The 16,759-nt window shown below is 34.6% G+C and overlaps 1 protein-coding gene across 5 annotated transcripts in view; it reads left to right on the top strand.

Moving 5' to 3' along the window:
* The first annotated feature begins 292 nt into the window (after positions 1–292).
* The window catches only part of LOC111050820 (aryl hydrocarbon receptor nuclear translocator homolog), a 105,404-nt gene continuing 88,937 nt past the window's right edge, over positions 293–16,759 (top strand). For 3 of the 5 annotated variants that reach the window (XM_039420941.1, XM_039420940.1, XM_039420938.1), the window contains exon 1: positions 15,476–16,091. In XM_039420941.1, the coding sequence (XP_039276875.1) occupies positions 15,913–16,091 (179 nt within the window). In that variant the 5' untranslated portion in view covers positions 15,476–15,912. Of the gene's footprint in view, positions 524–2,866; positions 2,916–15,475; positions 16,092–16,759 lie in introns of those variants that run through there. The other 2 variants (XM_039420942.1, XM_039420943.1) reach the window with 2 other exon arrangements.

Raw genomic sequence — 16,759 nt, 5'->3', positions numbered from 1 at the left:
AAACTTTCATTGATCTTCTTGAAGAATGTTATGCAATTTTCTAAAATTTTATCAAAAACTATAGATTTAATAGGGGTTTTTGATTGAAAATCAGTGCTGTCAAACATCTTTATCAATCACTCTGGCAAAACGAGCTCAATAATTTTTAATATGCAGTAAAATACTACACTATAATAATCAAATAAATCTTGTGGGTTCATTTGTAATTAATTTGTTATTATAAATTTAATTATTCCTAATACCGAATATATGGTATAGTTCGGCCTAATTTGCAGGTATCATTTTCTTGTAAATAGGATGTTTTCTTTGACAAAGATGGATGCCATTTCAAGAAATAAGTTGAGTTGACTTTTGCAGGGGATTTTACAGTGTGTTTATTTTGTAGTTTTGTTGATTTATGTGTGTTGTGATACAAATGTTACTTAAGTTTTCAAACGCATGACTTTGTGTTATGATGTTATGTCTGCATTAACTCATACTGTGCCTGGTAAGATCATGAACTTAGCCTATGGCTCCAATGTAGGTGAGTACAATAAACAAATGATTTTTATCATGACAATTTCAATTTTTTGTGTGTAAAATCTTACATGTTACCATTTATTCTATTATGATTTCAATATTTTTTTATCGATTCTAGTTTCAAAACTAATAGTGAAACATAAGAGGTTATAGTTATCTTAGCCTAGCCTATATTTGTTTTGATTTGATTTGTTTTGACTGCTGAAGATACTGAAATGCAATAATTATTTTTATTATAATAATAATTATTTTATCTGAGCAGTTCAAATGTCACTTATTCTATATAATTCTCCAACGAAAATCAATTTTTAACAAAGATATTTGATTACTTGAATTGTGTTGTTTACTGAAAATTTGCATTGTGATATTTTGCTCAAATCTTTATTTCTACATTCTCTGCCCTATTATCTTTCAGAATCTATGTAAAATAAAACTGTCAAGTAGTTAATCAAGAATTCTTTTATGACTATTATCGTTAAGTAAAGAAAGTGAAAGTATTTCAATTATCCTTCAATTAAGAAAAACTAACCTTACTAACTTTTGCTATCTATATAAGAACAAGTGATCTGAGCTGTGAGGTAGTTTTCTACCTAATGTATTGTCATTTGTATGTTAAAATCAGTATTATGTACCTAGCCGCTTGTTATTTTATCAAAGTTGATTTTCTATTAATCTGTGTCAAGATTTAAGATATTTTTGATGACTAAACTATCATTATTATACTCATATTTAACAACATTTTACTATCACCCGCATCTATAATTACAATTATAATAGTCTAGACTATAGCTATCTTGTCAAATATACGATAGTCCAATATTTTAGTAGTTTTGCATTTAAATTTCAGTATAAATTTTTTGATAGGTTAGTCTAATAGAGAGTTGAATGTTTGTAAAATTATCTAAAAATATTCATTTGGTAGAATTCATAATCGTATAACTAAATGGGCCCCCTAAAACCCAACAACCTACTATAGTAAGGTCTACATTATACTGGCAGTATTTAATTATTAACCTTTTCTATCTCAGCATTGTTGCCAGATCGTTTTTTAACAATGTAGATATATAATTAATCACCAATATATTAAATCTCAATTATACAAATTTATTAGGCCTATTTAATCATTGATAAATACATTTTCTTGTCAAATAAAATATAAACATCAACCTATAGTGCGGTCCACGTTATAATGGCAGTGGATAAAGATAAAAGAATAGCGATGCCGATTCTCTGCATTAATTAATTATATTTCTACACTGTCAAAAACATACTTGGCATCGTTGTGGACCTGGAAAAGGATAATATCGCCGACTTTGTCGAATGATAGACAAGCAATACCAAAGTTGATCAAATACTGTCATTATAACGTGGACCTTACTATAGGTTAAAATGATAAACATAACCTATCTTTAGACAATTTCTATCCAATTTTGGGATAGGATCAGTTTTGGGCTTTAAGCCTGTTGTTCCTTTCCCAGTCATTCATAATTAAGAATGTTATCTATCGTATCTATCAATGTGTAAATGATTTATTATTTTAAACAAGAATGGCCAGTTAATATAATTCAAATATACCAATATCTTCTACCATCTATAGAAGGCAGTGCCAAAGCAGTGAATCGGCAAGACTGTTCTCCTATCTTTCTCCACTGCCATTATAACGTGGACCTCACTATAGAAAGTGGTCACCATTCCAGGGACAGTTCAGAGCTCTGAATCTTATCTTTCATAATATGGTTCTCATAAATACCCTATTGCAATAGATGGGAAATTGTTAATCAGTGATAATTTGTGAGCTTTTTTTACTTAAAAATTGGATTTACATTTATGAAGTAAAATACATGACCTAAATGTTGAACCTTATCCATGAAAATGGAGGAGAGGAATAGTCTTTGACAGCCTGTTGTTTCTTTTCCAATTATTTTGACAACGATTTGTTTTATATTGATGCCTTAGATGAAGAATATGATTTTAATACTGCACTGTCCACTATTATAACTACTATTTTCTTATGATAACAATATAGTATTATTGTTGTTCAAGTAAGTTATCTTATATAATATGATAAAGGAAAGAATTGCCTCATAAATGTACGCAAATTCACGAAATACGCTTCATCACGTTTGAACTGCTGAACTGATTAACTTGAAATTTTGCTAATAGAATCTTTGTTTACCTAGATAGGCGTACTTTAAATTCTTCAAGTTTTCAGTTTGTCAAGTTCTTACTTATACCCTTGTGGAGCACGGGTTACCTGCTAGTACAAAATAAAATTCATATTTAATAAAAACAGATCATTTTTTTATTTTTCTTCTGGAGTATTCTTATAACATTTCAATTTTTTCAGGGACCGACCCAACCAAGGTCTCCCAGAAACGTCGTGCAGGATCAATTGGGTGAGTAGCCTAATTGTTTTTTCAGTTGATGTAACTTCATCTTGATTTTAATTTATTTTTCCTAAAACCTAAAATTGTTCACACGTTGACACTTCGACTAATTCTAGATGCGTTCTGTGTAGGCGAACTATACTACATTCCTTTTCATTCATGATGAATTTTTATCTATTGAAACAAGGAATATATCGATATGCCTATATTGATGGAATAGTCAATATTAATGAAAGTTCCTTTTGAGAGGGAAGTACCTAATCTCTTGTACTGAGTCTTCAATCTTGATCAAATGTAACACTTGCTATATAACCGACCTCTGCCGACATTTTTGAAAACATGAAAACTATGTAAAGGTTTAGTGCAAATAGAGTGCCAATAAATCTGTTACTAGTCCTTCAGCAATAGTCAACATTGAAAAATTCAACATTAGTCAGGCTTTTGAATTAAAAATGAACTCTATTTTTATGTTCTTAATGACGTCACTATATATTACATTCTTATTTGACATTGAAAATAAATAATTAATGTTATTCTCTTTTACAAAAATTACTACCATAATTCTCATATCATTAGGCCTATCAGTAGAATATTAATTCTTAAATACAGTGCATCACGTCTGTAGTGTATAATATTATGGAATGGATATGGTAATATTGTTCACTAAAGGTGCGTTCTCGTTTATGCGTCTGCGGCAGACCACTGAAAAGAATTCTATTGATTCTAATAGAAGTTTTCTCACATTGTCATGCTGCGAATGAACCAGAAGAGCCGGAGATATTCTTTCTCGGTCGTCGGCCACAGTCACATAAACGAAAACGTACCTTCATAGTAGAATTAGTTAATCGTTGAACTACTAGGCTAATGATTGAAATAGGCTTTTTAAGTGACAAAAATACTAATTGATTTATAATATAAGGCTGTTAGTAGACGGTCGTTAGATTTAATTAGAATAACATCCTTCTGATTTATATTAGAGAGACATTAGATATAATAAGAATAATGTTGTGATTCATATCAGAGAGACATTTTCTGAGAATGAATCCTACATGAGCGTGGTACATGATGATGTGTGGAGGGTTGATGGTTATGATTATTGAAAGAGATGAAGTGTTTAGTAGTTTGTGGTATGTGGCTATTTCATTTGAAACTCGTGATAATATTCGTTGTATGTGGAATCATTATCAATTAGTTATAACTGTATATTTAACTCCAAAGCTGCAAAATAACAGGTTCTAATCATATAATAGCGTGATGTCCTTTCAAAAATGTCTGCAATTATTTTTAATGTGAGATGAAGATAAATATTTTTTCTGTATGCGAATTATTTATGAAAATACACAAGATTTTGGAATGGGTGTTTTGAAACTCATTTCATGGATATTTTCTGTCTTGTTATTAATCCATGGCTGGCAGGATATGGTTGTTTGTTTTTACTATAGTGAGATAAAACTGGCAGCGTTGGTTGAATAGTAAGCAATAGCCTATAGTGAGGTCCAATAGCTGCCGTTATAATGGCAGTAGATAAAGATAGAAGAATAGCGATGCCGATTCTCTGCATTAATTAATTAAATTCCTACACTGTCAAAAACATAATTGGCATCGTTGTGGACCTAGAAAAGGATAGCACCACCAGCTTTGTCGAATGATAGACAAGGATAGCAAAACCAAAGTTGATCAAATACTGTCATTATAATGTGGACCTCACTATAGTAATATCGCAGACAAGGAATTAGATTTGTGGTATTATTTTTATAAGGAATGGTGAAAGTTTTAAGTGGGGCTCACTGTATATAACCTTTTTACTTTCCTTGCCCTATTACCATACGTAAGGAAAGTATTGCTTTCCGAAAAAAAGGTACCCCAATTTCTAAATTGCTATACGCTTCAAGGTCCCCTGAGTCCAAAAAAGTGGTTATTGCGATTGCGTATTGCTCTGTATGTATGTGTGTGTGTGTGTGTGTGTGTGTGTATGTGCGTCTCTGTACACGAAATCTCATCTCCCAATTAACGGAATTACTTGAAATTTGCAACTTAAGGTCCTTACACTATAAGGATCCGACACGAACAATTTCGATCAAATGCAATTCAAGATGGCGGCTAAAATGGCGAAAATGTTATCAAAAACAGGGGTTTTCGCGATTTTCTTGCAATTGGCTCCAACGATTTTGATCAAATTTATACCTAAAATAGTCATTGATAAGCTATATCAACTGCCACAAGTCCCATATCTGTAAAAATATCAGGAGCTTCGCCCCATCTATGCAAAGTTTGATTTTAGATTTTCAATTATCAGGTCTCAGATATAATTTTAACGAAAATTTTCGAGTGGGAAAGATTGAGCATGTAAATCTCTACAATTAATGTCCAGTAACATTTTCACCTAAAACTGAAAATAAGCTTGAAATTTGAGAAAATGTGATTATTCAATTGCAAACTGTTGATTCTATTAAATCATTCACTATGAAGAGATAGCAGACCTCGTGTGTCTCCAGCGTTATTGTCCTGTCACCAGCTCTTCGAATAGTAGACTTGAGATGCGCGTGAACACTAGCGTCAGGTGATCAATTTTCATAACGGCAAGGAAGGTTGTGTGAGTGCGCCACACCAGATTTGATGTAATTGTTTGAATTTTTCATCTTGTCCCTGGTTTATTCAGCCCACCACTTCTACTAACACATTATTTATTTGCGTGTAGGCCTACTTGTGTGAGACAATAATTGTAATACTTTGATAGTACCTACAGTGAGATCCACTGAAAACTGTAAGCATTGGTTAAATGGGAAACATAAAAATACTTTGATAACATCTATAGCGAGATGCTGAGATCCACTGAAAACCAAGCATTGGTTGAATGCGAAACATTGATTTCAATAAGGAATGACAGTCCTCGTCCAAAGTGAATCTATAGCTTTATTAATTGGAGAATAATAATATGGTGAACAATCAAAATATCAAGTGAGTCTAACCAAACTTGGAGCTCCCATTCTTCTTGGCTTGAAGTTAAATTCTGAAGGTTCGGTATAAATTTATATGGTGGGTGATTGTAATTGTTATGTTAATTCTTACTTTCGAAAGGATACAAAATGCATATATCGATCGTTTCTTGATGTTCAAAACGAAAAATAAACGATGCCTTGGAATTTGGCCCTTATCATGTTTGTTCAGACAGTTTTGATTCATGTTTTAAAGTTTTATAATATGTAGACCAGGCCCCTGTTTCAAAAAAACTTGTAGTCCTACAAGAAGTACTGTAATACAGGAACAGCTGGTTTTATCGGCTATATTGAGCATGGTTGTACAATTGGAATGGTTGTACAAAAGCCTGTTAAATTTCACGAGAATCAATCCGAGAAGGTTTCTCTGAGAAGAAGGATTCTCTGATTGGTTCTCGTGGCAATTAATAAGGATTAAAATTCAACAGACTTCTGTGAAACTGGGTGTTGGGTAATATTTATAAAGATGATGCCAGTACTGGATCCATAGTGAAATTCACTTTCAACTGTCAGCATTGATTGAATGGGAAGCATTGACGTTATATGTGAGGTATGCTGACAGATTAAATTCAATCTTACTATAGATTATTGTAATAGTAAATTAATGAAATTCATTCTATGACTTTTGAATAGACAAAGCTTTCTTATTTATACGTCATATTGTATCTGTATTCCGTGATACCGTTCGAGTTTGCTTTTCTGTAATTAGAATGTGCTGAATGCTGAATCAGTGACTATTCCACCTCCTCATCCGCGTTCTTCCTCTCTTTCTAGGACTGTGTTCTCCTCTGTCTCCTAATATTCCTGTTCTACTTCTTCCTTTTGATGTCATTTTTCGAGTTTGCATTTCAATGTGCTGACTGGGCAGCGAATTGTTTTAATCTGCGTACGACCCTCCTTGTTATTTGCTCAACCTTTTTTATATTGTATCAATATTAGAATGTGCTTTTCTGCTGTGTAATTGTTTTATAATATTAGGTGTTTCTGATATCATTGCCAGCACAGTCACACTCTTTAGTGTATTTTAAAATTAGAATCAAAGTAATATTTTCTCCGAACTAAAAATAAAAAAAGACACGTAGTTGAAAGTTTTTCAATGTAGATAATGTAAATTGAAATTTTCATATAATTTTCCGAGAAGAGGACTTGAAAACATGGACTTTATCTGTTCAAATTACCCCGATTAATGTAGACACAACACAATATTACTGTATGGTAACATTGTAATTAAAATATATAAATAATATTTGTAATTCAAATATAGTATTGTGCTCCAATTCTATAACATTCTGTATTTTTTCCAGTCATGAATATTGTTTTCAATGCCAGTTTCATCTCAATTTTTCTTTTCAGTCCATTTAAAATTCATTGATTATGTAATTTTTATTTGTAGTTATTATGAATTCTCCTGCAAATGTTGTAATATAAATGAATAAATAAGTCTAATCTGATCTCCTTCCAACTTTCAAAGTACTTTCTACAATCCACAAAACTAATGAAATCAAATTTATTTCCTGTTTTACTAAACATATATACACATGCGTGATAACTTCAAAATTTCAAATACATAATCATTACATTCTTTACTCACCCTACTCCTCTCCCTTTTTCCTTAATCCTCTCATCATCTCATCATCTCTTTCTTCCTACTCCTCCTCCTTCTCCTCTTCCTACTCCTCTTCCACCTCCTCCTTTTTCACATCTCCATGTTCCACTCGTACCCCACCAAATCGCGTAACCAGAAAGTCAACACCGCGCTAACGACAATTTGCAATGTAAGCAAATAAGAGGAGGCGCGCGCTCTCCTACCCAGAGCAGTGCAGTCACTACTGTTTGGTGGCGACGTTGCTGTCTTGTCATCATTCCTTATGAATAACACAAACGTCTCTATCCACACAACAAATTCTGACAGTTTTAAGTGAATCCCACTGTAGCTTGATTAGCGGACGTGTGTGAAAACTGTAGTGAGATCCGCTGGAAACTCAGTATTGGTTGACAGGGGCATGCGAAGAGGGGGTTTCCAGGTTACAACCCTCCTCCCCCAGAAAAAGAAGCCCAAAAATCCAAGATAACACCCTCCCTCATCGAATTCCACTAGGTGAAGTCCATAAGGGGCCCAACATTTTTGGTCAACCCCCTATTTCAAAATCATGGCTACGCTACTGTTAGTTGTATGGGAAGAATTGATGTGGTATTAAGAAGGAGTGTCGACAGTGTTACCCTCCCTTGAGAGTCAGTGTGAAGTCAGCATGCAGATGAGAGGTGTGCAGTTTTTTGCAAGGATGTTTGTCAGTTTGAACGGTTCATGTTTTACTGTGTGATGTTTGAGGTGCAGGACGAGGAGAAGATGATGTTGATAATGACGATGATGATGATGATGATGTGGATGTGGATTTGATGATGTAGCCTAGATGTGATGATGATGATGATGATGTAAATATGATGATGATGATGATGCAGATGTGATGATGATGATGTAGATGAGGTGATGATGATTATGATAATGACGATGATAATATGATGTGGATGTGGTGGTGGTGATGATGATGATGTAGATGTAGATGTGGTGATATGATGATGATGATGTAGATGTAGATGTATATGTGGTGATGATGGTGATGTAGATGAGGTGATGATGATTATGATAATGACGATGATGATGATATGATGTGGATGTGGTGGTGGTGGTGATGATGATGATGTAGATGTGGTGATGATGATGATGTAGATGAGGTGATGATGATTATGATGAGACGATGATGATGATATGATGTGGTTGTGGTGATGATGATTATGATAATGACGATGATGATGATATGATGTGGTGATGATGATAATGTAGATGTGGTAATGATGTAGATGAGGTGATGATGATTATGATAATGACGATGATGATGATATGATGTGGATGTGGTGATGATGATGATGATGATGATGTAGATGTAGATGTGGTGATGATGATGATTTTTAGATGTGATGTGATGATGATGATGATTTCTTGGCGTTGTTGAAATATTATGATTATGTCGATGATGGTTTGGTGTTGATGAAATGGTGATATTGATGATGATAATGATGTTTTGGGATTTCAAGAGGATGATGATTATAACGATGATGAAATGCAGGTGTTGTAAGGATGATGATGATTTGATGTTTGAGGTATGAGACGATGATGATGGTGGTTGTTTGACGTTGTTGAGGGGATGACGAAGCTGATGGAGATAGTGACTTGTGCCGCCAAAGCTAGCTGATAACGTGCCTGTTTTGAATCGCTAAACGCCCGCGAGATTCACTGCTTTCCTCACTATTCACTTTCTCTTTTCATCGCTGTTTTCCTTCTTTTTTCCTCATCGTTCCATGAGTATCTTCTCCTTCACCTTAATTTTCTTCTCAAGTATCCTCCTATCTTTCTCTTATATTTTTAATCTCCACCTTCAATTTCTTCTCAGCTGTAGTTTTCTTCCTTCCCTTATGTCTTGTAACTCCGCCCACAGCTTTTCCATAGCAATTATTCTTGATTCCTTGATTTCTCATGATTCTCCTTATTTTAATTTCACCTGCCTATATTTTACAATAACTGCTCTCTACTTCTTCCAATTACCTTGGCCATTTTCTTCTTCTTCAATTTCTCATCCTCCCACGTCTTCTGCTTTGTAATATAATATTCTCGTTTGTCGGCGATCTGTTGATAAGCCTCTGTTTTCGGTGGCAGAAAATAACAATCTACTCTATCTCTTCCTCCATCTCACCTCGCCTCTGTCATTTCATACTCTTTGATGTCACTTTTCTCCTTCTCTCTCCCTATATCTTCGTATTTCTCTCTGTCTTTCGCCTTCCCCCTAGTAAGATATGTATTGTTGGCTGAATAACAATGTGAGAATAGAGCATAGCGTATCATCCCTAATCTGATAGCATCAATCTCTCGAGGTGGTGGCGGTGTCGACGAAACTCTATGTTCAGATTGTGAGCCTATGAAGATGACGAAGAGGAGCGAAAAGAAGAAACAGAAAACGAAGAAGAAGAATAAAAAGAAGTAGAAACAAATGAAGAATAAGAAGCAGAGGAGGAGAATGATATAGAATAGGAAAAGTAAGAAGGATAATGGTATTAGGATAGGGTGGGATTTATCCTTGGTAGGATACAGAATATAAAAGATGATGTTATACTGTTTTTCAGGGAGCCTGTATAATTATTATAAGATGTAAAAGCTACAGTGAGATACATGTTGAACTATTAGCATTGGTTGAATGGGGAACATGGATGCTACAGTGAATCTCACCATGGCATTGCTTTTGCTTTCCGACCGGTCATAGATTACTGTATAAGAATAATCAAATTTCTCCCTTTCATACTACTTGTAATTTATACATATTCCCTACTATGTATGGAGAATTATTGGAAATATAAAATTATGCAATCCATGATAGTGGGGAAGGATTGAAATGGATGAGGAAAACAAAGCAGAAGGAATAGGACAAAGAGTAGGAGAAAGAGGAATAGTAGGTGGAAAAGTGAGAAGAAGAGGAGAAGGAGAAGAAGTAAAAAATGACGGAGAAGAGAAAGAGAGAGTGGATGAGGGACCGGAAGGAAGCAGGACATGACAGCCACCGTTCTACAGGAAATAGTGGAACAAGGGTTACATTGATTTCGATAGGGGAAGCTGTGACGCCTCAAATACCTACCAAGTCAGTGGGTGTTGAAAAATCAGGTAAGCAGAATGGTGCCATCAAATCTTAACCATCGGGAAGCGATTTTACAAATCTATTGAGATACGATGTTTTGAAATTGAAATGAATTGATAATATGTTATACTAAGACTTCTCCGTAGCCACTAGCGGAGAAGATTGGCTGAAATAATCATGTTGGAGGAGTAGGAGGGGGGAAGAATAGAAAGAAGGATGAGATAAAGTGGGGAAAAATGAAAATGAAGAGATGGGATAGAGATAATAAGACAGGAGGCCGAAGTGCTGTAATGATGTGTAATGACTACATCGTCATTCTAGATTATTCATACTTGAATATTGTCAATTCTGATGAAATTGCAGTACAGTGATCAAAATAAGAATTGGAATTGAAACAATTAATAATATTCCCGTGTTTTTATTCGTAATGGAGTTTCACAATATTTACAAAGATTAGTCATAAACTCATAAATTATATGCGTATAAAAGTGCTTCTCAAGTGTGATCATCCTTCTAAGGGTAGTAGCAGGAAGCAGGCGCATGCATATCACATATTATTAACTGATCGATTCCATGGAGATTACAAAGAAATCTCTTAAATTTGAAGATTTATTCTCGAAGGAATTGGGCAATTGACCGGTGTACTTTTATTTTGAAATAACCGGTGTACTGTTTGTCTTATTATTTGAGGTAGCATTTTACGATTCTTTACAAATGCCTCCTTCTGTCTATATTTCCCAATGTCTTCTTAATTTTTTTTGTTCTGCTTATAACCATACTTCACTTTGAAGTACTCCATAATTCTCTCGCACCATTCTCTCTCCCTCTTTTAAAAACCCCCTAAAACTATTCAGGTGGCGTTTCATGTGATCAGCAACTGTCATCTCCTTATTCGGTAGTTTATTTTCATTTTTTCAACCAGAGTTTGATGCGAGCAAGATAACAAACAACAAAGGAAAGTGGTAGACAAGGTTGACGAATGGTGGATGGATAAAGATGATAAACAGGGGACGGATCAAATGATAAACAGTGGAGGGTGCATAAATCAAGAAGAGGCACAATGTTGTTGATAAACTGGAGTTGATAAGATGTCACGTCGCGGCGGCGGTGCATGTGTGATCCAAATCGGACCTTTCCACCTTATTCGTCTCCATTTTATCACATTTTCGTCGGTATCTTATCAAAAGATTTTTATAATCAGCTGTTTTTCACAGTGTCTGATCTTTGTTACTGGTTTTTTTCAAGTCTTCAGCTGACAACTAATGTTTTTCTTCTGCTTTTTTCTCTTTTTCTATTCCACGTCTTTCTGTTAACATATTCTTCTCATCTTCATCATCATCTGTTCTCCGTCAGTTTACCTTTTACCTTTCTTTGCTTGCTGCTGACCTTTCTCTCGTCTTCACCTCATCTGTCATTTCCATCTTATACCTTCTCCTCACCTCTCTTTTCCTCTCATTACTCCTTATAAAATTATGCTTTTCATCTGTTTTTCTTTTGCCTTTTTATTCCTCCTTGCTGTTCCTTTACTCACATCTACTCAGCAACGTTCCTTCCCTTTTCTCCTCTTCCGTTTCCCCCTCCTCTTTTTCCTTCTCTTTTTTCTTCTTCTCCTTCTCCTAGATAGAGCAGGAGGAGAATATTATTAGAGCATTATCATTAATAATAATAATAATATTATTATTATCGCCAACAAATCGTATCTCTTCCTCATTTCTTTGAATAATTTTTTAGTTTGTAAAATCCATTCGCTACAATATTGTAAACTAGAATGTAGAAACTAAGCCAGCATAAACCTCCATGAATAGACAAATCCAATTCTCACTCTTGTCAGTACAAATAACATACATTATTATACTTATAATCAAGTAAATACTCATCAGCTATGTATTTCAATATCCGATTCACAAACAGTTGATTCAAATACTGAAGATTTTATTTTTTAATAGAATTTTCGAGGCGCTGCATTGATTTATGACAAATGATAAGACTGGGGTTTTTCGGGAGTGGGGGCGGGCGGTTGAGGTATTGGCGATGATGAATTCAAAATACGTATTCCCGTTTCTCATAATCATCATCATCTTATGAGTTTTGGCTTTCGGATTTGGATGAGGAAAAACTGAAGGAGAAGGTGGTGATACAGAAGGAGAAGAATAAGATTGACGAACAAGAAAAGGAGCAGATGTAGATGAAGGCGATGCAGAAGGGAGAGGAGGAGAAGGCGAAGAAGGATGAGGAAGAGTGAAGAGAAGCCTAAAGCTGATTCTCGTTAAAGGGATGGATTTAGTAGACTTGGTGCTAGCAATCCTTATTCGCGCCTCCTCCCTCTTTCCCTGCAGTTCTGGCTTTAGAAGATTTGCGTTTAGGCTTAGAGGCTTTTGGTAGCTGCTAAGGGGAGTGGCAAGGTTAGTTTGAGAGGAAGGGTAAGGTGTGAAAGCCATTCCCAAATTATTATTATTATCATTCTCAGATGATTTGATCTCAGTTTGGCGTATGACTATGACAGTGAGCAATCAATATAGATCCTTCTTGTTTCTTATTTGCCTTACTTCTCGTCCCACTTCCCTTCTCTCTTACCTCTCTCTCGATCTCTCTTTTTCTCTCGAAACAAATCGTAAGTAGAATGTATTTTTCATCCTTACTCAATTGTATATATTTATTTATTTATGGTAATTCTCTTAGGATCTCGGGTAATTTCTTGTGATTTAAATAAGATTTTGTTCAATCTAATGATGATTTGAATTTAATTGAGATTATTATTGTTGTAGTTTACACATATTCTGTTGTGTGAAAAGATCAACATTTCAAGTACTTCATATGCATGTTTCCTTTATTTCTATTGAGAAATAACGATGATGAGTTTCACTTCGTTAGTGATAGAAACTCAGTTGAAAGTTGAGGTGATAGTGATTTCCACTGTGATTGGAAATTTTTCAAAAGTAATAAGCTGTACCATGGAATATAGTAGGACTTTATCATTCATTCATCTAAATGCACGAACAAAATACAAATAGAATATAATTATTTTGTGAACTTCGAACATTTTCCCTGGGTTTTATTGATAATCCAAACAGGGTTCAAGTCGTACAAACCTTGTACACTCTTCCAAGCCTCTCACTGTCTTTCTACTTCTGCATCTTCCTTGTTATTCGTTTCTCATGTCTATTCTTTCGTTTTTTTTTCTTCTTCTTTTTCTTCTTCTTCTTCTTCTTCTTCTTCTTCTTCTTCTTCTTCTTCTTCTTCTTCTTCTTCTTCTTCTTCTTCTTCTTCTTCTTCTTCTTCTTCTTCTTCATCACCTCCATCGTCCTTTCGGATGATGATCGTGTGTATGGTGTTAACCATACCATTGCCTTTGTAACTGCGGTCAACTTCGTGATTGCAGAATCATAATCTCCGTTTAATAATCGCTGATTATTGCTGCATTATTGCATATTGATAGGAATGTATCGCTTGGTAATTGGTAGCATTTGTTGAGGGCAATCGCAATTGTTCCTTTTAGTCGTCTGTCTCAATAGATTTACTTTCGATAAATTCAGTTTCACTTCGAAATTTACAGTAGATTAAGTTTTTGTAAATTATAGGTTATAATAGTTGGGAGGTCTGTTTCATACTAATTTATCATTCTTGTATAATGTAAACAGTTGACAGTATTACGTTCACATACTATAAAATTTCATCATAATATTATTACATTACGTATATTATGTAATGTGCAAATATACTGTGGTTAGCGGTTCCCATTCTTCAGCATTTCTAAATTTCTGTGAAATTCGTCTTCTTTTCTTCAAATGTCATAAGAATAATCTATCGATTGATATATTTCTACTGTAGTCTTAATATTTTTGTAGTGTTGATGTGCACCAATATTGAACACCTCAATACTATTATAGGAGTACATGGAAATGTACAGTATTGTATGCTATAATTTTGTAATGCATCTTCGTGTTTTACTAGAGATAATATTGTGTTTTTCCTGTGTTGTTGTAATGGAGATGATGCTGTTGTAGATATTCATATTAAATGATGCGAAAATGCCTCAACCACTTATTTATTAAAACATTTTAGAGAGAAAAAAACTAACTTTTAGAAACATTTAGTTTCGGTTGCTATTATCAAACTCTAGTATCCTAGTTTAAGTTTACTACAAATTGATAAAGGCATAGCTACAAAAACTGTTCAATAAGTGCTTGTAATAAATCCTACTAGGTTTATTCAGATTTATTCTATTATCTGTTTATGAAAATAATCCACCAGAATATTAACTTGAGGTAAGATTTTATGCATTAGCTGTAAACCAGAGGGACTCTCGCGTTGTCAGGCTGGCACCACTGGTTTTTGGTTGTGTGATTGTGGTTGTGGCAGCACTGTGGCGGCCGGCAACCACCACACACGAGGTTGGAGGTTTGCTCTTCTGCTTCAGTCGGCTTTCAACCAGCGTAGCGTGCGGTTGTCTCTCTAGCGAGAGGGATTGGTTAGTGCGGCGAATAGTCGAAAGAGTGCGCTAGTGTTGTTTATTGCACACGTGTCTTGCTGAAATCAGTTGTGATATTGTCAATCAGGAGATGCTCAAGTGTCAAAACAGCTGTTGGATATTTTTTGTTGATAGTTTCTGGGGAACTGTTGTTGATTTCTAGAAGTGTTTGTTATCAATATTTTGGTATTTATCAGTTATAAGTTTTTGGATAACAATTAATATAATTCAATCAATCATCTGTATTATAAACTAATCAATTGTAATCAATCACCTGTTTTTGCCCTTAGTTATTTTATGGTGGTAGAAAACCAATTGATTGGTTTCAGGATCTGAGTGGTTCATTTCACAAGACATTAAATACTGTAGGCTATTTTTATCTTCTACCTGTGCTAGATCACAAACAAAATTTGTGAGTTCTTTGGGAAAAACGAGATATTTTTATATCGTATTGAAAATATATACTTTTATTTATGTAACATTACTTGAAATAATTTACACCTTGATGAAATCAATTCACTGACAGTAGTCATTATTTGTGTTGTCTTCTTGTAGGACGCTACAATATACAGGCACAACAACAAAAGATGTGTAATTTAATTTGTCGTGGTATATATTGTTGGCGATGTTCGTAAATATGAATGAGGATGACTTGAGTTAGAGGACATTTTTGGCGGGTGGTAGTTCAGTTGGTTTCGTGTGATGGTAGTTGCATTTTTTCGTCGTGTATTTTATGCCAGTGTGAATGATACAGTGTATCGTTTGATGATACAGTTTTGGTGAGGTACTGTATCACTTGATACAGTTTCGGTGAGCTACATTCTAGTGAGTGTTTGGTGGGTAATCAATCATTGAGGACAATGTACACTTACGCGGGAGGAGGAGGGGGTCCGCCGCCTCACTACAGCACTCCGCCTACATATTTGCCGCCCCAGGTGCCTCCAATGGGCGTGGGGGTAGGAGCACTTTTGCCCCCCATGGGGGCGGGGGGATCGCTTTCGCCACCCCCTTCGTCGCATCATAACGCCAAACGTAGGAGGTGAGTTTCTGGGGTATTTTATCAGTAATGGAATATTTTGAGTGATATCGGCATAAACGACTGTATTGAATGATTCAAAAGATGTTTTGAAAAAGTTAAATTTTCAGTGGAATCGTTTGAGTGACATTTAAATTTTAGGGATAAATTTCTGTTTTGAGTAATTTTGTGGATGTTTTCGAAATCGCTTTATTTTTTAATACTTTCTAGTAAGCTATCTAAATTCTTTTAAATTTTGTTTTCAGCATGATTGTTGCTCAAATCCATTTAATAATACAATTTCATTAGGAAAAATAATCTGAATCGACCAATAGACGACCAACTATTATTGACCGAGCGAAGTGAGGTCTAAGATTCAAGTCGACGGTTTGGCATTTCTCTTAATGTTTAAATGTTTATATGTTATATACGGCGAAACGCGGTAATAGATTTCCATGAAATTTGACAGGTATGTTCCTTTTCAAATTGCGCGTCGACCTATATACAAGGTTTTTGGAAATTTTGCATTTCAAGGATAATAAAAAATGAAAAAGGAGCCTCCTTCATACGCCAATATTACCGTAAAAATCAGACTATAGAATTATTCATCATAAATCAGCTGTCTAGTGGACTATAATACTACCCGTTCAAAAACATCGAACTTGAAAATGTATCTTTCCATCAACGTTAGT

The sequence above is a fragment of the Nilaparvata lugens genome, chromosome 2 (assembly GCF_014356525.2).
Source record: "Nilaparvata lugens isolate BPH chromosome 2, ASM1435652v1, whole genome shotgun sequence".
NCBI lineage: Eukaryota > Metazoa > Arthropoda > Insecta > Hemiptera > Delphacidae > Nilaparvata > Nilaparvata lugens.
Note: the sequence above shows the minus strand (reverse complement) of the source record. Positions and strands in the feature narration are given on the sequence as shown.